This window comes from Eubalaena glacialis, chromosome 4 (genome assembly GCF_028564815.1).
Source record: "Eubalaena glacialis isolate mEubGla1 chromosome 4, mEubGla1.1.hap2.+ XY, whole genome shotgun sequence".
Lineage (NCBI taxonomy): Eukaryota > Metazoa > Chordata > Mammalia > Artiodactyla > Balaenidae > Eubalaena > Eubalaena glacialis.
The window spans coordinates 153,309,963-153,334,797 of record NC_083719.1 but is presented as its reverse complement, the minus strand read 5'-3'; the positions used below and the strand labels follow the sequence as shown (position 1 = coordinate 153,334,797).

Genomic DNA, 24,835 nt, shown 5'->3' with positions numbered 1-24,835 from the left:
CTGGAGTCTGGCCGTCACATCCGGCGCCAGACCGCGGGTATCAGAAGGAGTGAGTGCGGGAATGAATCCACCGGTCAATCAGTGATCGCACGCCGGATGCGCGCCCGTCCCCTCCCCCAGCAGCGGGGGCTCGCCGCCGGGACAAAGGCCCTGCCGAGGCCGGACGTGGGCCAGCCGGGTCCGCGCTCCGGGGGCGGGCGTGGGGGGCCGGGCCCTTTAAGGGGGGGCGGGCCGGCGACGCGGAGGGCGGGCCGGGGGGCGGGCCGGGGGCGGGCGGCGGCGGGGCCGGAGGGCGCGCGGAGCGAAGGGCGGCGGCGGCGGCTCGTGCTCGGACCGGGCTCTGGATCCCGCTCGGCTCCCGGATCCCGCTCGGCCGGCTGTTCCCGGCCCGCTGCGGCGCGCCCCAGCACCCCGCGTCCCCCGCACCCGCACTCGGCCCCGCGGAGGAGAGGCCATGCCGCCTCGGCGCAGCATCGTGGAGGTGAAGGTGCTGGACGTGCAGAAGCGGCGGGTGCCCAACAAGCATTATGTGAGTGCCGCGCGACCCTCACGCTCCCTTGAGCCCGTGCCCCGTCGGGGGCGACCTAGAGCCCCCCCGGCTCTGAAAACTTCTGCCTCCTGCTGTCTCTACCCCACCTCCCCTCCTCTGCCCTCTCGGCACTGCTGCTGCGCGGCCCGGGTCTCTCCCGGCTCCTCCCTCTCTCCCCCTCCCCCTCCTCTCTTTTGCCCTGTTCCGCTCCTCCGCCGTGTCCTCCCGCCTCGTCCCCCCCTCGTCTCTTTGCCGCCCCTCTCCCCCTCTCCGTCTCTTCATTGTCCCCCCCACTCCCGTCCTGCCCATCCGTGGCAAAGTCTGGCCGGTGTAGGGGACAGAGAGACAGAGAGAGGCGCCAGTTCTCAGGCCGCGCGTCCTGTCCCTCCTTGTCTGGAGGCGCTCAGACCCGCAGTGCCCAGCCACAGGTAGCCCCAGCAGGGATCGCCAAGTTGGCTCCGTCCTTTTGGAGGAGACAGCCGGAGCGATAGAGATCTCTGAGAATGGATCCTTTGAGTGCCTGCACCATGAAAAAGTTTTTTAAAAAAAGAAAAAAATCCCTGCCCCTTCTCTCCAACAACTTCTGTTTAAAAATGTATGAAAGTTTTCTCCTGGTATCTCCCTGGCAAAATGGGGATCTTGTTTAGAGCTGGCGGGGACTTGAAAAAATGGGCCAGTAGCCTCATTTTGCAGATGGGACCCTCAGATGGGCTGAGGCGCAGGGAGACTTCAGGTTCTGGAACAAGAAGGAGCTGCATTCGGTTTTCCCTGCCTCTGGAAGGTGTACCTGGGGTAGATGGTGACCCGCCAGATGGGAAATGGGTTCCACACCAGCGTAGGAGCTGAATCTGGGGGTTCAAGGGGCCCTTGGACCACCTCAGAGGTTCTGGGTAGAGGGATAATGGGGCTGTGGGGTGTTGGGCCCAGGTGAGGCCTTGGGGAGGCCTCTCTGCAGGAGGGAAGGGGGCTATGGTGTCTCTGGTGGTGAGAAGGGAGCAGTGGCAGCGCCTAGCTGCAGAGAAGTTAACCAGGAAGGAAAAAAGAGCAAGAGGGAGGGAAAAAAAATCCTAACAAAGAAGTATAGAACAATAAAGAGCAAGGGGCGTTGGCTGGCTAAATTCAGCTCCTTGACCTCCCTGCAAGTTGTCTTTGGATCTCTTTTCTTAAGAGGCTCGTTCTTATAAAGCAGATCTACATGCCTTACACGAATAGTCTATACAATTCTGAAAGGAGATAGCTGGGAATCCACTCTGCACTCCCTACGAGAAAGGGTGTGCTGTGTGAGCCTGTATTGTTATTGGCTGGGCAGCCAGTTATTCAAGCCCCAGCCAGGCGGTGGGAAGTTATTTCCTGGACCTGTGGCATCTTTAAATAGAGTGAAGTTTCCCTTGATTCCAGAGCTGGGCTAAATTGTCTCCCCCGCACCCCCTTTCTTTTTAACTGTTTCAAATGCTGCCAAATCTTGGTTTCTTGTTTGAACCTGTTGAGTGTATAACTGAGTTGCCTCTTTGCTATGAAGACAGTTTTTACCAACATGGCAGACAGGAGGAAGTCTGAAATTCCCCATGCTGCCTCCCACCAGATCTGTGAGCTGGGAACACCAGAATACATACAACCTCCAAGAAATGGGCATCATCATCCACTTTCTCCTGTCCTCTCTCGTCACACGACTATCAGGCACAGGTTCTTAAGCCCATTTGACAGATGAGGAAACTAAGGCTCAGAAAGATGAGGTCCTATGCCTGAGGTCACAGTCAGGGCCAGAACAGGAATGTAAATCCAAGTATGTTCGACCCCAAAAAGTGTTATTCCACCAGGTCACACCACTTGGCAGATTTCATACCCCGTAGTTTCCCTATGCAAAGTCCTCTTAAGAACTGGGAATTTTGCCATCATTTGTGATCACTCTGAGGCTTTTCATTCTGTTTAGATCCCTCCCTGCCAGTTTTTTGGAGGTGCGGCAGCTCTGAGGGGCATCTCTGTAAGCCTTCAACCACTTTTTAGGGGCTCCTTCAGACAAGTCTCTAAATATTAACATGGATTTGGGTTTAAATCTTGGCGTCCAGCTTGCTGTGTGGCCTCTCTGACCCTCAGTTTCCTCATCTGTAAAATGGGGGTAATGGTGCCCACTTCCTAGGAGAAGGGATCTTGTGACTGACAGGGTTGACATTCCATAACCATTAAATGCCTGCCTCCCTGCCCTGTGGTATCCATGTTACTCTGACTGGGAACATGCCAAAGTCACATGAGGAGGGATTTCACCAAGAATTTATTTTTCTGCATGTGGGTTTAGTCACTCCTGTGATTCAAGGGAGCCCCCTCCCTTCTAGCCAGCCTTTTGGGTTCATCAGATGAATAGGGGCAGTGGGTTGAACTGAAGCCTGAGTCATCCACAGGAACAGAGAAAGTTAAGTGCTGTGATGGCAGGAAACCCACCAGCAACTGCCAGTGACCCCTGCTCCTGTTCTCAAACCATACCTGCCCCTGCCCCTCTAGAAAGAATGGGCATGGAGGTAGCTATTGGCATGGGCCTGGACTTTTTTCCCATTTGGTATATCCTCCTCTCTGAAGTTGGCCCAGCCACTCTGGAGAGATGGCATGAGCAGAGGAGTTGGACAGCCCTAGGCTCGGCCACTTCCTGCTGTGTGACCTTGAGCTGGTCAATTTACCTCTCTAAGCTGCTTCTATAATCTGCAAATTGTAAATAGTGCTGCGTCCCTCTAGGGCAGAATTTCTCAGCCTCAACACTGTTGATATTTTGGGCCAGATCGTTCTTCGTTGTGGGGGGCTGTCCTGGGCATGGTAGAATGTTCAGCAGCATCTCTGGTTTCTACCCACTAGGTACCAGGAGCATCCCCCTCCCAATTGTGACAACCAAAAATGTCTCCACACATGTCCCCCAGGAGGGCAAAATCACACGCACCCTGACTTCTAACCGCCCTGCCCCAGCCACTGCATGAGAACATGCAAGTTAGTTACAGAGGCTTCCCACCACCTGCTCCCTATTTACAGCTACTTCAGCCTCCACCTGTCTCATCACTCAGTTGCCTGGGAGCGAACAGATCACAGGTGCTGTAGATCTCGTTGGAGAGCTTCACCAGGAGCTCAGGACTGCCCATCAAGGCTGGGCCACTTGTTCCACCTTAAATGGCATCTTCTCCATGATCAGGGCGGCATCTTCATCACGCCTGGCCCCAGCCTCCTTCACCTGTGGGCAGAGACATCATCAGTGGGCCCAAGGGCAGAGCCGTAGGCCACATCTGGAGAGTGCAGAGGCAGAAGCTCCCAGGGCCTCTGAGATCCCCATGGGTGGGTAGGGATTATTGTTGACAGTAATATCAATAGTATTATCATCTGGAGAGAGCTTCCCTGGAGCCACTGCACTCTGTCTGTTGGCCTTTCTCTGCCTGCATCTTTCCTGCTGTGGAGCCTAGGGCTTTCTAAATGAATGGAAAGGGGGCTTTCAAGTGTGACACCCTGGGAGACCCTCCCCAGCTAGGTTATCTTCCAGCTTGAGGGGAGGAGGAAGTGCTCCCTGTAGGTTTTGCAGGGTTTTTTTGGATCGCCCCATTTCCAGCACTGGAGAGGGATGTACAGAAGCCTTGGGGTTAGAAAAAAGTCTCCCTTAGCAGGGGCCAGGAAATACTGGCTTGCTCTGTCTTGAGATCTTTAGATGTTAAGAAGAGCAAGATGCTAGAAGTAGGTATAGAAGCAGGAATCTTAACAGCTGAAATTTAATCCATTGTTGTGGGCTAGGCACTGGATTAAGCTCTCTATGTGTATTTAGTCATCACAACAGCCCTTTAAAATAGGTACTTTTCCGTTATACTAATACACGATTTCAAATATACAGATACATAGAATAAGTTAAATATCTGTCAGTCTACCATCCAGCTGTCAGATGCCCTATTCATTTTGCCCTATTCATTTCAAATCATTTTTATTTTTATTTTTTAAGAAATGAAATATTGCAAATGCAAAGCCCCCTGTGCACCCACTCCAACAATCAACCCCCCCCAAATAAAAACAGTATCCTACATTTGGTGCTTGTCATTCCCATGCACATTTTAAAAATAGACCAATAGATATGATTTTTTTATTCAGTAGCTTTACTGAGGTATGATTTACATACTATAAATTCACCCACTGTTAAGTATACAATTGGGTGATTTCTTTAAATAAATGTATGGAGCTGTGCAGCCATCATCACAATCCAGTTTTATAACATTTCCATCACCCCAAAAAAGATCCCTTGTGCCCTGTGGCAATCAGTCCCCTTCCCAGCTAGGCTTCATGTACCTTTTAATGTTTTTACCTTTTCAACAGTCCCCAAGATCTTGTATTGAAAGTTTTAAAACTACAAAACATTACACTTTTGAGATCTGTGTTGGTACATGTAGCTTCAGTTCATTTTAACTGCTGTTTCATATTCCGTTTATGAATATACCCCTGTTTATTCGAGCTCCTGTAGGAGATTTTTAGGATACTTTCTTGTAGCTGCTTCCTTGCACATACAGCTGAGGCAGGATTGCTGGCTCTTGGGGTTTGTGCATTTAACGTCCTGGGAGCAGTGTCTGTGGGTCTCTTTGCTCTGGCTCCTTGCTAACACTCCGAATTGTCAGACTTTTTAGTGGGTACGGAATAGTATCTCATGGCAGTGCTTGTTTGCATTTCTCTGCTTGCTAGTAAAGTTACGTATCTTTTCACACCTTTGTCAGCCTTTTGAGTTTCCTCTTCTGTGAATTAATTGCCTGTTTTATATTTTGCCCCTTTTTTCGGTATATTGAGTTATTGGTTTTCTATTCATTTATAGGATTTATTTATACACTCAGAATCCTGGTACTTCAGATAGTTACGTTAGTGTTCTCGTTTTCCCCTTGAGACTGGAGGCTCAGAGAAGTACAGGCACATGCCTGAGGTCACACAGCAAAGAGTGGCAGCGAGGGGATTGACGTACTTGTACTCGGCAGCCCTGTGATCCCACCCCTGAGCCAAGTGACCTTGGGTGGATCATTTAAGCCTCCAGGCCCCAGTTTCTCCATCCTGGCCCTTCCCTCATCTCACTGTTCATTCACTCAGCCTGGACTGATGAAACACAAGCTGCCACCAACCCTTAGTCATTCTCACCCCAGGGAAGCTCTGGGTTGATTGTGCCCCTGGAGTGATGGGTTGGCAGGCTCTGTGCTGCTGGCCTTGAAACCTCCCTCTCCACCTGCCAGACTCTAAGAGCAACGGGTCTCTCCTCTGAGCAACTGACTTTTGCAGGATGGGTCATGCCCTTATTAGGCATTATTATCAACATTCTTGTTTCAGTCTATGGGAGACCTCTGGCTGGCAGGCTCAGTGGTCTGGAACAAACTGTGAATCTGCTGCCCAAATTAGCTGCATTCTGTTTTCCAGCCTGCCCCTTCCCCTGCTGCCCCCAGCATCCCAGCCATCCTGGCACCCTGTTTTGCAGAAACATGCATGGCAGGCCAACAAACTTGAGTGGAAAGAACTTGGATATCAGAGACAAACATTCAAGTTCTGCATGGTCTTGGGTGACCGACTCAACCCCCAGCCTTAGTTTCTGTATCTGGAAAATGAGGACAGTGTCACCCTTTTAAGATGATTGTGTGCTTGTTTAGATAATGTATGCATTCAACCTATTCTCCATCCCTCCTGCTGAGGGATAAATGCCAGCTCCTAGCGCATTTCTTATGGACGCACCATTACTTCATGAAGAAAGGACCTGGATTTGAGTTCTCTTCATGAGCTCCTGGGCTGGGTGACCTTGCAGACAAGCTCCCCAAGGGTCTGTAGCATGGGGGCAGTAATAGTGCTTACCTACAGGTATAGGGCACTTGTCACACACTGCTGAGCCTGATGGCCTTCTGTATAAAGGGCACTCAATCAGTGGTAGTCATGAAAACTAGCATTAACGATAGAAATAGCCATGCTCCACATCTCTGCCTCTCTCCTGCCTCCTGCCCTAGGGGTCTGCTATTTGTTTTCCATGCTTTTTCATTCATGAGGCATTTCTGGGGTGCCGGGCCCCAGGCCCGTGAGCAAGGCGGAGCCCGCCTACCTCCTCTACAGGTGGTTCTTGTCCTGCACCCTGTCTGCGTCACACAGAGGTAGTACCCTCAGTAGACGTTAAGGCCCCTCGGGTAGGTTTTTTTTTAATGGCTGTTGCTTTCTTCTGACTGAAAAATGATGGACCTTGTCACCTGCACTGTGCCATCCTGTTCCCTCTGGTCCATGGTTGCAAGGAGCCAGGCCTTTCACCTCACCTGCCGGGTCATCCTCAGCCTGGACTTTTACGCTCTGGGCTCTTGCAGTTGTCTCAAGATCAAAGCGGGTGGGGCTATCGTATCTTAAGAGTTACTTAAATGTCCCTTTAGTTCAGACTTTGAATCTGTGCCATTCCTTGCTTCTGGTAAGCAGGGAAAGTACACCAAACAGCGTGCGTTCAGATCCCTGCCCTGCCACCTACCAACAGTGCGACCTCAGACAAATTACTTACCCTTTCTGTACCTCACCTGTAAAATGGGAATAATGATAGTTCCAATTTCATAGGGCTGATGTGAGGATTAAATGGACCTGGCATAGAGTAAGGGCTCAGTAACTATGAGCTGTATTAGGAGTGTACAAACATCATTTATGATAGTAGAAGTTGGGGGCCACTTAAACACCCATCTGTAGAGAACAAGATAAATAAAACATACTATATCCATGAGCTAGAATACCATCAAGATGGCAAAAATGTATTCCATCTTCTGTCATGGGAATATGAAGTAGTAAAAGCTGGTGGCAAAACAACGTGCTCAGGTTGACTCGCACCTGGTTACAAGTGAAGGCGTCTGTGAAAGCACAGAAATATAGCTGATAAAATATATGTCACTCTTTTTTTTTTTTTTTGCTCATCTGTGCATTGCATTTCTCTATTTTCCAAATGTTCTGTGGGGAACACATATTCCTGTTTTTAGTAAAACTAAAAAAACAGTGAATGCTCATTTTAAAAGAGAAGCAGTGCCAGGCCATGGCGGCTCCAGCCAGGTTCCCACATCCCCACCACCTCATTCCTGTCCTGAAGCAGCAGAATTCTCCAGCTCCTCCAAGAGCCTGTCCTCCCCAGAGGAGGAGGCTGGCCTCCGAGACTCTCCCCCAACTCCTGCCACGGAACCAGGGCTCTGGATGTGGCTTTCCAGTCCTCCAGCCCAAGAAGTGGCAAGAGATGAGTTTAAAATACCACGAGGGGAGGAAGGCCTGAGCAGATGCTTTTCTGGTTGAAATGCTCCTTGCTCAGTGGCCTGGCCCTCCCTCCTGTAGTGCTTATATCTGAATAGGTTGGAAAGACTTGCAGGCCAGAGTTCAGCAGTCTGCACCCTGAGGTCATTCAGGTTAGAGCTGTGCCCCATTCCCCTGGGCAGATCATCCAACCGCCTGTCACCCACCCAGAGGTGCACGGGCGTCAGCAAGCGGCAGAGTTACCACACTGCCAAAAAAGGCCTAGGGGACCACTCCATGCATGGTACTACTTCTCATCTAGGACACTCATATCCTGTTGCAAATCATGCGTGCTTTTTTCCTTGGAGAAAGAGCTCTGATAGGGTGAACGGTCTTGCTTGGTGTGACTCAGTTTTCTCCTTCTCCTGGGAGGCCAAGGCCAGCTGCAGGTCACTGCAGCTGCAGGAAAGGGAGCCACTGGATGAGCATCCTGTAGGCCTGGTGGGCGCAAGTGATGAGACGTGAACTCCCTTGGCCTAAGGCGAGAAGATGAGGCTTCTTCAGTAGGCCGTGTGGCCGGAGGGTTGCGAGCATGGCTTCTGCGCCCAGCAACTGGGTTCTGGTCTGAAGTTTGAATTTCAGAGAAACATGTAATATTTGGGACCTACTGTCATCCACTCGCTGTTGGCCCTGAGCCTTCTCCTCTGGGAAGTGGGCAGCTTTGGTGGGGAAATTAAATGAGCTTTTGTGCGGAATGCCTGAGAGGATGCCGCTGGGGCAGCCGTCCTTGCAGCTTCCTGGCCCGGGGTACTGCCCAGAAACTGGGACCCTGTGGTCCTTTTCACAGAGCCCTTGCCAGTGGGGTCATCCAGATCCTGGGTGGCAGAGCTGGCACCCCTGCCCCCTGCCGGGACATGGGGACTAGCTGACGTGATAGACTTGGGAGGCCCGGTGTCTCCCGCCAGGGGGCCAGTGGGCAGGGGCTGGTGTGGCTCACTCCTCAGGGACTCTGCCAGGAGCCCGCAAGCCCGAGCCTTGCCGCAAGCCATCCTTCTTCTGCCCCATTATCCAAACTACAGGGCATTCTCTCCTCATACGTGCTGGCCCAGGTGCAGGCCTGCAGGCGGGCGATGAGCCCAAGCCTGGGGCCTTCTTTAAACGGTGAAGGGAGAAGGGAACAGAGGTGCATCTGTCGTGCATGCGTGTGTGTGTGTGTGTGTGTGTGTGTGTGTGTGTGTGTGTGTGTGTGTGTACGCGTGCGCCCGCACGCAGAGCTCTCCCGCCTGCTTTTGCAGGCGTCTCCCCGGCCATCCCAAAACTTACGGCTGCTAGACTTACCAAATGAAAATACAGGATGCCCAGTGAAGTCTGAATTTCAGATAAACATGTAATATTTGGGACCTACTTATACTAAAAAATTATTCATTGTTTATTTGAAATTCAAATTTCCTGGGGCATCCTGTGCTTCATCTGGCAATGCTGCTGAAACTACCACTTTCAATACAACAACAACCAAGAAACCTTCGTACTTTGTAATACTGATAATGTTTCTTGAGCATTCACTGAACAAAGGTAAGTCCCTTTAGGGACCAGGCACTTTTGAGCACAGGGGTGATACACAGATATGCAAAGCAGGGATTCAGACCTCACGGAGGTCAGTGTCCTGAGAGACAGGTGGACGGCCTATCAGGGCTAGCCTGGAACTTGGGAATGAGCAGAGGCCTGTGCCTTAGGGTTTTGGGGAAGTTGGACTTGGAGAAGGCAACGCAGTGCAGGTGACCCAAGGCTGATCACAAAGCATGGGAGGGATGCTGTCAAGTAGAGAAGGGTAAAGGAATTTTAGGCAGACAGAACAGGAGGGAAAGGAAACTGAAACCCTGGCATGTGGTGTGTTTGAAAAAAGCAGGAGAGATTTGAGTAATAGAGATGGAGCTTGACAGGTGGCTGGGGGCCCCAAGGATCTGGGGGCTTCTGACTGGGCCAAGAACCACAAAAGAATAGAAAGCATAAGGAATTCCCTGGCGGTCCAGTGGTTAGGACTCTGTGCTCTCGCGGCCGAGGGCCTGGGTTCGATCCTGGTCAGGGACCTAAAATCCCACAAGCCGCGTGGCGTGGCATAAATACATACATACATACATACGTACATAAATAAATAAGAAAGCATAGACTCTACCCTCACGAAGGCCACGCCTTCCCCCACCACCACCACCACCACACACACACACACACACACACACACACACACACACACGTGGGTGGCCAGGGCTCAGGATCAGAGGTATCCAAGATGGAAGTGGTTGGGAGGAGCTGGGACTCAGGGGCACTCCCCCGGCTTGATGGGCTGGGGGAACACCTTTCACAGGAGAGTGGAGGGGGCAGACACAGACAAACCTGGGAGAGAGAGAGAGCACCTGCCCACAGGAGGACTGTGCAGACAGTGAAGATAAAGTTAGAGAGGGAGGGAGGGATGGGAAATATTAAAGAGGTCTACGATAGCCAGTAGGAATTCTGAAATTTGGGAAGGATTAAATAACTCCAAATTTGTGTTGTTCTCAAGACTTAACAATCATTTATTGTTGTTATTATTATTGAATAGCTATCGTTTATTTGAGTGCTTACTGTACGCTCCAGGCTTTTCATGCTTTATGTCACTGAATCTGAGCAGCAGCTCTGTGAGGTAAGGAGTATTAGTCAGGATTCTTGGGCTGCAAGTGACAGAAATGAACCTAACGAACTTAAGCCATAGGAAATGTATTGGAAAGATGGCTCTGGCAGAACTTGGCTCGGCCCCCAGTCACAGAAAGGACCTGGCCAGCTGGAGCCATCCAAGGCGTTGAAACTGCTTGTGGGCATCAGAGCGTCACCAGAAGCAGGCACCTGCTCCATCCCTCAGTCCCTTTGGCCACTCAAGAGTCCAGTTCCAGGAGGAGAGAATCTGATTGGCCCAGCCAAATCACCTGACCATCCTTTGGTCAGGCAAGGGCAGGATACTGTGATCCACAGTCCCACTGAAATTGCCAATAGTTGTAGGAGATTCAGAGCGCTGTTGCTGGAAGAAGGGGGCATGGAGCCTGGATAGGTGGAAACAACGGATGTCTGCCACATAGGTACTGTTATTAGCCCATTTCACAGATGTGGAAACTGAGACTTAGAAAGATGAAGTACTTTGCCCAGGATGACACTCGGCTCTGCTGCCTATCATTGAATATAAAGAAGGGTATAGTCAACTCACCCTCTAGATTTGAAGGGAAATGTTACCTTAAAGCACATAAGAATAATATTTTCTATTCTGCTTAATTAAGCAGAATTGCATGGACCCCCTGCCTACTGCACTGGCAAAGAAAGCCAGAAACCCACTCAGTGGCGTCACCATTTCCTCCTCCCCAGCCAAGGTGTGAATCAGCAGCCTGTGGCTTCGGGCCACCATTGGCTGCCAGTCAATTGCACAGATGTGGGTTTGTTGTCTGCCCTGGGCCAGGCCTGGCCCCAAGCCGAAGAGAGGCTGAGATGACCAGGCAGCCTTTGTCCTTATAGAGGTCGCCATCTGTTTGGAACACGTCATCACGGCATAAGGGCTGTGGTGGGGCCTGCAGTAGGGCTCTGGGGACAGGGCAGGGGTCTGAGGCCTGGACTGCCCATTCCCCATTCCCTGCTGGACCAGAGAGGTGGCGCTCTGAGCTGGGGTCAAGAGGAGGTGGGTGCTCTGGAACAGGGAAAGCCAACTAGCAGAGTTTTTAATATGGGTAGAATTCGGAAGGTCCTTGAACTTGGAAGGGGGAAGAGTACATCTTTATTCTCACTAACCTCCAATAGCAATTTAGCATCGCCTTCCATTATGAATGAAGGCAGCGACCCTCAGTGATATTAGTAGTACCTGTGACTTTGTCACCAGTAGAAATTCACAGATATTTTCACGTCACTTTACAGTTGTTGCATTTATCCTCATCACTGCTTCAGAACTGTGGTGGTATTCGACCCACTGCTGGATTTTGTTATTTATTGCATTAATAAAAGGTACATATGTTCATAATTTTATTTTTTGACACTTTTATTGCAATTCAGTATTTCATTTGGAATGCTATGTGCTTTAATTTAGTCATTTTTAAATCATTTTGAGAAGGGGACCATAGATTTCATCAGATTGCCAAAGGGCTCCGTGGCACAAAAAAAAAGGTGAAAAACTTCTGGGTAGAAGTTTAAGAGTTTGGACTTGAAAGTTAGGCATGGATTTGACCTGGCTGTGCCGGTGACCGGCAGAGTGTGTGACCTTAGTAAGTGACTTAACTTCTCTGTGCCTCAGTTTCTTCATCTGTAAATTGAGGGTAAGAATAGTACCTACTGTGGGTTATTTTATGTAAAGGGTTTAAAGCAGTGCCTGGCACATAAAAGTACTGAATAAATAGTTACCTGTTAGTGTTATATTACCTTTACCATCGTCATCTTTACCATTCCCTGACTAGTGATGCGCTTTTTTAATAAGCAACCTCGAATGATGTGACACAGGTGATCTGGAATGACCACACCTTGAGAAACATACTCTAAATGGACTAGTCCAGGATGCACCCCCCTAAGATTTAAAAGCAGTCTTCCCCAAAGATTTGTATATTTGGATATTTAGCAGTGTGGTAATTAAAATAATACTGAAAATGTTTATCATTGGAGGCATGATTAAATAAAGGGACTACTAAGGATCCTTTAAAATTTTTGCTGAAAGAATTTTTAATGAAATGGGGAAATGCTCACCATATAACACAGGTGAAAAAGATCATGTATATACAATGTGATCTTAATTTCATAAACTACTTCAACATATAGAAAAAGGGTCTGGGAAGAAGTATAACCAAAGCTTCGTCTCTAGTGGTAGAAATGTGGATGTTTGTTAAGACCTCAGACTCTGCCATCAGACTTTATTACCAACCCTGTGGAACAGGTTACTTCACATGCTAGGTCTTACTTTCCACCACTGCTGGGTGGAAACAGTAATACAGTGTAGCTTCATAGGAAACACATCAAGACCATTGGTGGTTGTGAGCCGTTACATTGTTTTACATTGTATTATATGTTTATGTATTATCCCAGGTTTCTCTAGAGAGGAGAGGACAGTGTAGGACAGCAGAGTCAGGAAAGCTTCGTGGAGGGAGGGAGAAAGAGGGGACCCTGCTTCCCTTGTTCCCTTTTTTCCTGTCTCATAGACTTGTGTATGAAGCGCAGGAAGCTGGCAGAAAAGTCCACATAGTGGTTCACATCAAGGCCGGGAGGAATAGTCTCTGCCAGATGAGGAGCCCAGCAGGGCATGGGTACAGGGGTGGCCAAGGAACCCACAGAACCTGACCATCGGGACCACATATGATTTCATGTGGGAAAAGGGGCTACTTGGCTGTACAAAGTTTGGAACCCACTTCTGCAGCCCCCCTACTTTATCTGGTGGAGGAATCCCTACTCCCCTTCTTATACCCCTAATAGATGGCTGTCCCCAGAGTTAGAGCTCAGTCCCTCTACATTCTCATCTAGTTCTTTTCTCCTCCTTCTTCATGTCCCCAAGCCCAGTGGGATGGGAAGATGAAGCTGCATTTATATGGAGGGGGCAGTTGTTTAGAGAGTATCCTAGAAATCTTAGTTGACCCCTTTCTGCCTGTCACCCAACCAGGGCACTCAGCTTTGATGCTGAGGTTCCTAGTGGACCAAGCCCATCGTGGTGCTCATACATTGGATATGACTCTGTTGACTTGTCTCCTCCTCTCCCACCAGACCCTGAATCCCTCATAGTCTAAGGACAGGTGCCAAGCGTGTTCCTTGAATGAAACCATAACTTCTTGGGCTGTCTCAATCCCTGGGTCCCATGATTCTAGGATGATGGCCATTGATGATATCCTTCAGCTGACTCAGAATTGGATTCCTTGTGATGACCCCCCGCTGACACCAGACTGAGCATTGTATCATAGTGGTTAAGGCACAGGCTTTGGAGGCAGCCAGACCTGGGTGTAAATCCTGACTTTGTCACTTTCTACCAGTGCTGTTTAGGGTGCGTCACTTAACCTCTCAGAACCTCAGTATCTTCATCTGTAAATGGAGGGGTCATCCCAGTTCCTGACACATAGTAAACACTCAAGAGAAAAGTAACCAATTCTCAGTCTAGTCCAGTGGACACAGATATAATATTATAACCCCTTGGGATGCTACTAGGTTGAACCATATGAAATTGTCAATTTTTGACTTAACAAGTGGCAATTTCACTTAGTTCAACCTAATGATCTGGGTTTGATTTGGGCCTAAGGAACTTACTTTTGCATGGAAGGGGGTAAAGGGCCACCACTGTACCAGGCATCTCACAGACATTATCCCATTTACACTTTACAACAGCCCTGAGAGACAGGTAATACTATTCCAGTCACCCCCTGGTATCCATGGGGGATTCGTTCCAAGGCCTCTTATGGATACCAAAATCCACAGATGCTCAAGTCCCTAATACACAATGGCGTAGTATTTGCATAAAACCTTTGCGCATCCTCTCGAATACTTTAAATCATCTCTAGGTTACTTATAATACCTAATACAATGTAAATGCTATGTAGATAGCTGTAAGTACAATGTAAATGCTATATAAGTAGCTGCTGGGTCACAGCAAATTGAAGTTTTGCTTTTTAGAACTTTCTGGAATTTTTTTTTTTTTTTAATCTGAGCTTGGTTGAATCCTTGGATGCCAAGGGCTGACTGTATTAGCATCCCCATTTACCAAATGGGGAAACTGAGGCTCCTAAGTAGCTTGCTCAAGGAAGTGGTGTAGCCAGGATTGGAACCCAGGTCTATCCAACTGAAAGTCTGTGCTATTTGCATGGCTGCTGTCTTGAGACTGGGCTGCCTGTTCCACATGGTGTGGCTAGAGAGCTCGCAGCATTCTCTTGGGCCCCCTCGCCGAGGAGCTGGCAGCTGTAGCCTGAAACTCCCCGAGACGCTGCCTGTGGAACCCCACATTTCTTGTTCTGGTTTAGACAGTCAGCTTCTGCAGTTTTCTTCTGCTGTGTCTTTGGCTTTGGTTGGGGGACTGGAAGGGGCATTCTGGAGTCAAACAAACCTGGGTTCGAATTCTGGCATCCTCCATAAACAGCTGTGTGGCCTTGGACCAGCCCCCTGACCCCTGTGACCATCAGTTTACTATGGTGTGAAATGGGATGGATAGTAAGCTTCACTCCATAGGGTTCCTGAGAGCAGAGTGCTGGGGATTTCACAAGTGCTCATTAGTGTTGGTCCTCAGCTGGAGAACTCCTATGCATCCCTCAAGATCCAGAGCAGTTGTTTTTTCATCTGGAAAGCCTCTTCAAGTGCCACCAACAGAATTAGCCCTCATCCCCTCTGTGCTCCAACAGCAGCTGTAAAGCGCTTCTTAGAGGGCCTGTGGCCTATGAGAAGACTCTACTACTGTCTTTTCTGTTGAGTACCTACTGTGTGCCAGGCACCGTGCTGGGCCCTTTAGGTGTGAACCAAGACCCATCTGACCACATATGTCAGGCTTTTTTCAACATGTCCCACAGCCCTGGTTTATTTTATTTTATTTTTTGGCCACGCCACGTGGCATGCGGTATCTTAGTTCCCCGACCAGGGATCAAACCGTCCCCCCTGCAGTGGAAGCGCAGAGTCTTAACCACTGGACCGCCAGGGAAGTCCCCCACGGCCCTGGTTTAGATCTTAGCTCTGCCACATGCTGGCTGTGTGACCTCGTGTGAGCCAATGTCACCACATCCCGTGACGTAACATAAATGAAGGACTTAGCATAGTGCCCAATCAGCCCAATAAACATGGCCCATTTTGATTCTTTTTCATTACTCAGACAGCTTTATCCCTACTGCCTGTGTGCCTTGCACGTAGTGGGTGCTCTTGTTGGCTGCCCAGTTCTCCCCCTAGGCAACCCTGCTAACACAGGAGAGGCCCTCTCTCGGCTCCATTTCCTGCATTGTCCTGGGCTCCTCTGAGGCCTGGCAGCCTGGGAGATCTCCACGAGCCCTCAGTGCCTGCCTTGGAGGCTTTCCTAGAAAGCTAGCCTTCAGGTTGGTTTCGGCCGAGCCTGGCTCCAGCTGCCAGCACCTCTGCTTGCCATTGGAAAGTTCCCCGTGCTGCTTCGGGCCAGATGTGTGCAAGGCTGTGAGTTGGCAGCCAGAGGCCCGGGCTGGCGCTGCACACCCGGTCCAGCAAGTGTTTCCACCAGCTCCGTGTCTCCATCTAGAAGAACGGAGGTGCTGCACCCGGCCGGCCCTGCAAGTGGGTCATGCTGCTCGCCATCTGGATGAGACTCCGGCAGTCATGGAAAGATGGGCTCCAGGGAGAGGCAGTTGATTGGATTTCACAGAGTGACATTCGTGACTTTTCCCTTTAACTTAGTTCACCTCAAAAGATTTGAGTTGGCCGGCCTGAGCCACCAGTGCCTCACCTCTGTAATGGGGTTATCAGTGATTGCACTCAAAGCTTCCTGTAAGTCAGGCCATGTGCCAAGCTCCTGTCCTGCATTAGCCTGTTGAATCCTTAGCCAACCCTATAAAGTAGGTACGACTATTCTCTCCATTTTACAGATGAGAAAATAGAGGCTCGGAGCCATGAAATGACTTGTAAAGTCCCACAACAGCTTTAAACTGTAGAGCCGAGAATCATACCTGGGTACCCTAAAGCCAGTGCCTATCTTTTTTTTTTTTTAATGACACTAAGGAGTGATTGTTATTTTTAATTTTTGACTTACGTCTGTGCAGGAAAATTCCCTTTTTTGGTATAGCATTCCATGAGCTTTTACACATGCGTAGGATCTTGTAACCACCACCCGAGACAGGATGCAGCATAATTCCATCACCTCCTAAGAATTCCCTCGGGCTGCCCTGACTCAAATGGTATGGGATGCTGCCTCCACCTGCAATTGGAATTGCTCCTGCGCTGTTCTCTTTTTCTCCATCGCCTGTCCAGAGAGGTCTTGGGGTGAAACGTGGACTTCTCTCCCAGGGCTGGGCCCTGTGCCTGCATTCTTCTCTGTAACAAAGCTGGTTCTGTTTCCAGCACCCTTGGCAGTTGAGCTGTTCACTCAGCCATTCCCAGAGCATTGTTACCCCAGACTCAGAGAGCCTTGAGTGAGGTCACCTTGATTTATGACCGTGTAGCCCTGTCTTGGCTTTTTGTCTGTCTGTCCGCCTGTTGGTCTCCCACCAGGCAGTTCCTGAGAGCCCAGTGTCACCAGGCACTGGAAAGATTGTGGTGAATGAGACAGACCTGGCCCCTGCCCCTTGAGGGCTCCCAGGGGAGTGGGGTGACAGTCACGTGAAGAGAATAGCACACCCAGAGGAATGTGTGCTGAGTGACGGCAGCCCTGGTGGCTGTGGGAACCCAGAGAAAGGAGGCCAGACCCAGACTGGGGGTCTCCAGTAAGGCCTCCAGGAGGAGGCAGCCTCTAAGCTGACACCTAGGAAGTGAAGAGTTGCTACAAAGGTGAAGGGAGAGAAGATCCTCCCTCCAGAGGCAGTGGCAGGTGCAGGGGCCAGAGGCAAGGGAGCACCTGGCCAGGTGGGAGCAGGAGGAGGCCCCCTAAAGCCCTGACATGCCTTTGTTGTCTTCCTCGACTAGGCTGAAAGCTCCAGGTGGACAGGGGCTTCTGTCTTCCTCGTTCATGGCCATATCCCCAGCCCTCGGAAGGGAGCCTGGTGCACAGTAGGTGCTCTTGTCTGTATTTGCTGAATGAATGAATGAACGAACTGAGGTGTTTGAAGCAGAGGAGAGACACGATTCAATTTGTGCTTTAGAGAGACCGACCCTGTCTCCCACCTCCTGGCCTGGTACCCCTCTGCCCCCAGGTACAGTCTGAGACCTCAGCTCCACCACCCGCCTGAGTGGGCTGGGGACAAGGAGCATCTTCTCTGCCACTCACACCACAAGCTCTTGTCTTTGGGCCCCATTCCAAGCAATCACTTAATTGAAAAGAGAAAAATTGGCAGCCGGCCACCCCCGGAGTGTCACTTGCTGTGGCGCCTGAGCTTGGTGATTCCTGATGCTGACTCAGGACAGGAAAGCTCTGGCCGGGGACCAGGAGAGCCGAGGCCTGGCCTTGGGGATCTGGAAGGAGGAGAAGGGACTTCAGAGGCTGAAGGAGCTGGGCTTGGAACTGAAGTCGCTTACTTCCCAACTGCGTGACCTCAGGCGTGGTGGCATCCTGGGTTTCCACCTCCCCAACCTGAGGGCGCCCCCGCCCTTCCTGCCAGGTGTTTCATGATGATTGACAGGATGTTGGTAAAGCACCTTGCACAGGGCCAGCGCATAGCGGCAGGTTCCCCAGCGTGGTTGCTGATTTTATCTCGGCCCCCCCCCCCCACTCACCTTGGTCCTGCCTCACTCTGACATCCTAGGTTTCAAAGGCATCATGACACTCAGGCGGCATTTCTCCAGGATTAAACTTAATGTACCTTCTTTAAAAAGATAAATATGCGTACCTCAGCACTTCCGGTGGCAATGCTGCTCTGGGGTGTTAGGAAATCAAACACACTGCGGGTGTTGCAATTCCAAAAAGAGGTTGGAAGTGCTGACCTACATAGGCCAGATGCTGGGCAGACAGCTGGAGAGAGCTGACAGATCGGAACCAAAGGGAACGTGTGGTCTCCACGGGGAACAGCAGAATCATGTTTCCCATTAGTTAAGCCGGTGGAGCCCATCCAACTGCCTCTGCCCTCTCCTCACTCTCCTCCCTCTCCTTGCTGTCTCCCACTCTCCTCCACCCTTCTCTCTTTCTCTCCCTCCCTCCCTCCTACCCCCCCCCCCCCGCCCCCAGACTGTGTCCTCCACCTTAAGCTTGGGCAGCAGGTAGCCAATGAGGTGGATCTGGAGCCCAGCCAGTCATTACCAAGCTGCTCCCAGGAACCACCAACCCAGAAACCCAGCCAGTGTGGGAGCTTTATTGGGGTGGCCGGGGAGGTCACACTTAAAGTTGGTTTCTTAAACCAGGGTTTATAGACTCTTGGACTCCCTCGGACATATTCCCAGGAACCCTCTCTGCAAGAAGTGGGTTCATCTAGATCTTGAAACTAACACTGCTACTTGATTTCAGGGCTGCACGTGTTTTTGTATTTAATGAAGGTTGCTCTGGCTGCAGTGCAGGACAGCTTTAGTTATCCTGGGCTAAGGACTTGCTGCAGAAACTGTGTGATCTGTGAGCAGAAGCCGTAGCCCCTCAGTATGCTGTGTGAGAGACAGAGTTTTTCCTCCCTCTGTCTGAAAAGGGCTCTGCTGTTTCTCAGGTCTGAGAAACAGCATTCTGGAGTGGAACTCCGGCATCCTCAGCACCTCCCAAGAGGTGCCCTAGGTCTGGTTCCAACTCTTCTCCTTGCACGCTGTGTGGCCCTGGCAAGTCCCTTCCCCTCTCTGACCTCATAACCCCAACTATAAAATGAGGGACGATCTAGAGCAGGGTTTTTGTATATTTTAAAGTCTTGGAACCCCCTGCTGTCGGCTTGAAGCAGGCAAAGGAGGAGCCCAGGCCCTGTCTAAAGTCTCCACTGATGGTTGCCTTGTGGCAGTGCGGACCCACAAGGGCTGGCGATTGGGCCTGCAGGCTGCCAGGTTACACCCTCTTCCATATATAGAAGAGCTAAAAGTGGCAGTGCCTAGTGGAAACCAGGATGGAGAACCCAGAGACCGACCCACCTCACCAGGAGCCTGGGGCTTCTTGCAGGACAATTTGACCGCTGGCCTAATCACCTAAGAACTCTCCAGATTTAAAGTCCTCTGGGGGAGTCATTGTGCAGGAGGCCCAGAGGGGCATGAGGAACTTGCAAGGAAATTTGGATACTGCCGTGGAAGTGGAAAGAGTCCATAGCTAAGAGTGGAACCCTTAGTAAGTCGCTACACCCCTCGGTCCCTTTGTTAAATGGAGGGGTTGCTCTAGAATCAGGGATGTGTGCCGTACACATCCTCCCAGTCCCCGGTGCCCAGGGCAGACATTGCTAATGGAGCACGGAGCTCTGTCTTGCTGATGTTCCTTTCTCACAGCCCTTGCAGGAAAACAGCCCCAACTCTCTCTGTCCCACTGGTACCCTCTCTTTAGATGTTTTCTTTGGTCTCCCAGGTCATTCCAGGTTCCCCACCAGCACTGTAGAGCCGGGAGAGGGCTTCCAGCTTGAGAAATGTGGGCTTGTTGGCCTGTAAACAACAGAGCTCCAGACAGAGTGAGAATGGCAAGGAATTCACTAAAACAGCACTGCCCTCATTGTTGATCATCCTACCGGCACCATCACAACGTTTGGCATAGCCACAAACCCCCTGTACTATATATTCTTAAGTCAGTATTCTTCAAATTGACTCTTTTACTTCAATTATTTTTAAAGGGAAACTTTAGCTGTCCACCATAAATGGAAAACCAGCAGCCCTCGCTAGAAATAGAAGGAAACGAAATAGAAAGGAAAAAGAAAATCAGTGTGTTAAAGTTCTTCCTGGCAAGTGTTGCCTGCCCTGAGGTCTTCTGTCCCTTCTTCAGGAAATGAGACCAGCAAGTGTTGGAAGGGGTGTTGAAAAGCCACTATTGCCAACTTTCTGAGCCAGTCAGGGCGGGAAGGGAATGGCAGAGACTAACTTTCTCACTATGGGATTCCCTGCAGTTTAGTGCCGAGCCCTGAATCACCTAAAACCAGCTGCTGTGCCCGAGCTCCTGCATACCTTGAGACAGTGATCTAAGGAAAGACCGTCACTTTGAAAAGCGCTTGGACCAGACCCTCCCCCAGATTTAAACCTCTGGCCACTGCAACCCAGATCAAAATGTAATCACTTTGTCATGTGACTAATGCAGAAACCACACCCCTTCTAATTAATATCAGCGGGGATTTACAGCCAGATTCTTTGCCAGCCCTAGAAACCCCACCATAGAGATTTGCAAAGCAAAGTGAGATTGGAGGACATTCCCCCGTGCCTCAGGGATCTTATTCACGGGGCAAAAACACCTTCTCATGTTCTCTAGTTCACGTGATGAAAGCATATGAGATCACAGTGCTCCCCGAGGTGGGGCAACAGCTGTTTCATATCATCCTGCCCTGGGGATGGCTTATCGATGGAGTTCTGGGGCCTTTCCAAGAGTTGCGGCCATGGGCAGAGGTGTGGGCCAGTGGGTCTGCAGGGATGAGGCGTGTCAGTTAAGCAGAGCTGCCTGGAGCTCGCCTGTTTCTGTTACTTAGCCGTGCCCAGGCCTGGCTCCAGGAGTTGTTCAAGGGCCTCTAAGCTTTGTTCTGTTTTAAATCTTTATTCATGGATGACCTGACCTTAGAAATGGAGCATAAATTTCTGTGTGTCTAGTGGGGTCCCTCCGGGCACTGGGAGCCCGCACTCCATTGGGCTGGGTTGGACCTGCCAAAGGAGGTGACTGCGGAGGAGTTAGGAAGCATTTATGGAGCATCCTCCCTCAAATCCCAGCCACAAGCAGAGATTCTAACCAACACAGATTCCATTTCTGGAGCTGTAAAAAAATATCTCATTCGATCTTTGCCCGTGAGGTAGGAAAGATGAGTGTCCTTATCCCCATTTTTCAGAGAACACAAAGGCTCAAAGGGGCAAAAGACTTTCCCGAACTTAGAAAGTGAGGTCAGGGCTAAGACACCCTCTGCCGACTCCCAACTTCCTCCCATCCCACACTCCCACCTCTGTCATCGGCTGTACCTGCACCCAGGAGGTGCTCCGTGATCTGGAAGGATGTTCCAGAGGAACGGCCCTAGGACTGAGCCGAGATAGCGGGAGAAGATGGGGTTCAACCTTGGTGTTCCAGACAAGAGAGTGTGTCACAGACACATTTCTTCCTGTTCTCCTAGGAAAGTGACTTTTTCGTTCTGATTATGAAAGAAAATACACAGTAGAAAATCTGGAGAATACAAGAAAGCTTCAAGAAGAGAATTTTTAAAGTCTTAACATATTCCTACCAACCCAGAGCAAACCATATATATACATGTTTATATATATATATGTATATATCAGTGGTTTATATACATACACACACACTTTATATACAATATAGCCAATCCACATTATTTGCCGATTCCGTATTTGGGAATTTGCCTACTTGCTAAAATTTATTTCTAATCCGACATCAGTACTTGTAGTGTTTTCCCGGTCGCTTGCAGATGTGGGCATGTGCGTGGCAGCAAAAACTGTGTGGCCTGAGGTGCATGTTCCCAGCTGGGGTTGAACAAGGCAACCTCTGCCTTCTTGTTCCAGCTCTTATACTCTGAACAAGTGTCTTTTTCATGGTCTCTATTGCCACATTGTATACATTCTTGTGCTTTTTTTTGTCATTTCGCTGTTTAACATGGCCTCAAGCGTAGTGCTAAAGGGCTGTCTAGTGTTCCTAAGCTCAGGCTGTGATGTGTCTTTTGGAGGTGTTAGGTAAGCTTCGTTCAGGCATGAGTTACAGTGCCACTGGCCATGAGTTCAAGCTTAATGAATCAACAATATACATTAAATAAGGTGTCATTAAACAGAAACATACAGCAAGGCTGTGTATTGATCCGTGGATGAAAATGTGATCAGAGGCTCACAGGATCCCAGCCCTCGTTTCCCCTGGGAGCTTTGGTTCTGTGTTCACTAAGTCGGCATTCATGTAATACACAAATGAAATATACACAAGCACACACATACACTTATATACTGTATACATAATTTTTTTGAGATTAGATTATGTTGTTGTAGACTGTTCTTTTACCTAAGATAATGCCTGAACTTTCCCCTATATCACAGAATTCTTTTAGTTGCACACAAACCTTCTTCATGCTAAGAGGGAAATTAACTAGAAGGCCAGGCCCCGGCATCATAGCGGCCCTGGGTGGGCGGGTGGGCCCTAGAAGCAGGAGCTGGAGTGCGGGCGGGAGCCAAGCAGGGCTCTCCCTGCCTCTCCCTTCTCTGCCTCTCCTTCGTTCGTCCCTCTCTGCAGACCAAATGTCTGTCACAAGCTGGAGGTGGCTCAGGCTGCAGCAGCATCCTCTCGGATGGAGCTGATATATTCAGGTCTGATTTCAGGTTCCTGAGAAACTGACCATCCCTGGACCGGTCAGCTGTGGCTGTGAGATGGAACAAGTGGTACTTCTCATGGAGTTGGGGGTCCACAGATGAACTCTTGGCATCTGTCAGGGAGCTTTTTTCTTTTCTGTCTTCCAAAAGTAGTCTAAGTTGAAGAAAAGTGGCCTCTGGAGGCCCCGGGACAGGGTGGTCCTCAGAGGACAGGGGTCACTGTGTCCGAGGCTACAAGACACCTAATTCCATCTGTGAACAGGTGGGACTTCTCATCCTCTTTATGGCAGCTCCTGGCAAGTCAGACTGACCTGGGACTCCCTGGGATGGTCCTCACCCTCAGGTAGAGGAGGGAAGGCCAGGGCTGCTAAAGCCCCGGCACCAAGCAGGCTCACATGTGTGGTGGCCCAACATTTGCTCCCCTGCACTCAGGCTGAGGCCCAAGGGTTGGGGTGGGAGGTGGCAGGGTCTTCCCCCCAGACACCAGTGGGGAGGGATCAGGGCCCTGACTCACCCAGCAGCTGGGAGACCTGTGCCCCAGGCTCAGGTGAGCTGGGCCTGTGTTCCCAGGCCCTGGAGGGGCAGTCCCTCTGCACCCCCCTGGGGCCTGGAGAAGACAGTGGAGGAGGCAGCACCCGGGGGAGATGGGGACAGATGGGGACTGAAGGGTGGGCTGCAGGAGGCTCACCTGTAGAGACAACGAGCAGGGGCGAGGTCCCCTCAGCTTTATGTCCCTGTGTTTAGCTCACAGTGAGGAGGAGGATGATAGCTTCTCTTTATGGAACATTTACCGTGTGCCAGGCCCCAAGCCCAGCACTCTCCATGCATTTTCTCATTTAATCATCACGCTGTTACGATCCCCGTTTTTTACGGAGCAGGAAGCTGTGTCGCAGAGAGGTAAAACTGCTTTCCCAAGACCATACAGCTAGTTGAGATGGAGGCAGAGGGTGAATCCAGGCCCTCTTAAGCCCTGAACTCAAAAGCCTCCCAGCAGGCTCTGAGGAAGAGGTAGAAAAATGAGCAGCCATCTCCTTGGTCCAACTGTGGCCCAGCTGCTGGGTGGGGGCATGATTCCCCGGTGCAGCAAGGCCGTCAGGGTTAGAGGTAACCTGGGTCAGAGTCCTCGCTCTGCACTGTGTAGCCTGTGACCTCAGGCAAGTCACTGCACTTCTGAGCCTCCATCCCTCACTAGGACAACGTGGGAGGTATTAGCCTGGCCTGCAAGCTCGCGAGGATTTGGGGGAGACCAAGACCCAGTCATCTGCCCACCTCGACCCCAAGCACCCTGGCGTGGCTGACTTAGAGGAAGTTTAGAAACCCAGGACTTCTGGCCCTGTTGACACAGAGGCCCTGTGAGAAACCCGGACCTGGGGAGTCTAGACTTTGCAAATCACGCAGGCCCTGATGCTGAGGTTGTGTAAGAAGGGATTTTGCTGGTGGCTAATTCCGGTTTAAGGCCTCCTCCGTGGCCCTCGAACACCAGTGTGGTCTCTGCTTGCTCATTCCCAGAGGGAGGGGTTGTGGTGAAGCAGGACAGGAGCCAGAGAGGGCTTGACCTCCTGGCATCTTCGTGTCTTCCTCATTTTTTTTCCACAAAGTACAGATTTTCCATTGTGCTCAGAGCTGGGCATACAGCATTCAGTGTATGTACAAGACAAGCATGGTTCCTGCTGTCAGCAGTTGCTGTAAAGTGTAGTCGACTTTGTGATGGGGGAGTAGGTGCCAAGGGAACATGCACCAGGGAGACCCAACCTAATATTGGTGGGGTGGGAGCAGTCAGGGAGGGCTTTCTGGAGGAGGTAGCACTTGAGCTATGCCCTAGGAGTAGACTTGTAGACCATCCCACATTCTGGATTTATCTGATTGTTTCCTTACGTGTCATTTAGCTTGCTCCTCTCCCTCCTGTACTTCCTATGAAGTGGAACTTAGGTCAAGAGACTTGAGATTCAGGTTAAATATTTTGGTGACAATACTTGACAGAAGGTTTTGTATACTTCCTACTGCATCATCTCGGGGTCTAATTATCCCTTTTATTGGTCACGCTAGGTTTGATCACCTATTACAGTTGTGGTCGCCAGATCTCTCCATTGAAAAGGG

The 24,835-nt window shown here is 50.4% G+C and overlaps 1 protein-coding gene across 2 annotated transcripts in view; it reads left to right on the top strand.

The window, feature by feature from the left end:
* The first annotated feature begins 298 nt into the window (after window positions 1-298).
* SH3PXD2B (SH3 and PX domains 2B) overlaps window positions 299-24,835 on the top strand; it is a 110,673-nt gene continuing 86,136 nt past the window's right edge. For both annotated transcript variants that reach the window (XM_061189933.1, XM_061189934.1), the window contains exon 1: window positions 299-529. In XM_061189933.1, the coding sequence (XP_061045916.1) occupies window positions 455-529 (75 nt within the window). In that variant the 5' untranslated portion in view covers window positions 299-454. The remainder of the gene's footprint in view (window positions 530-24,835) is intronic.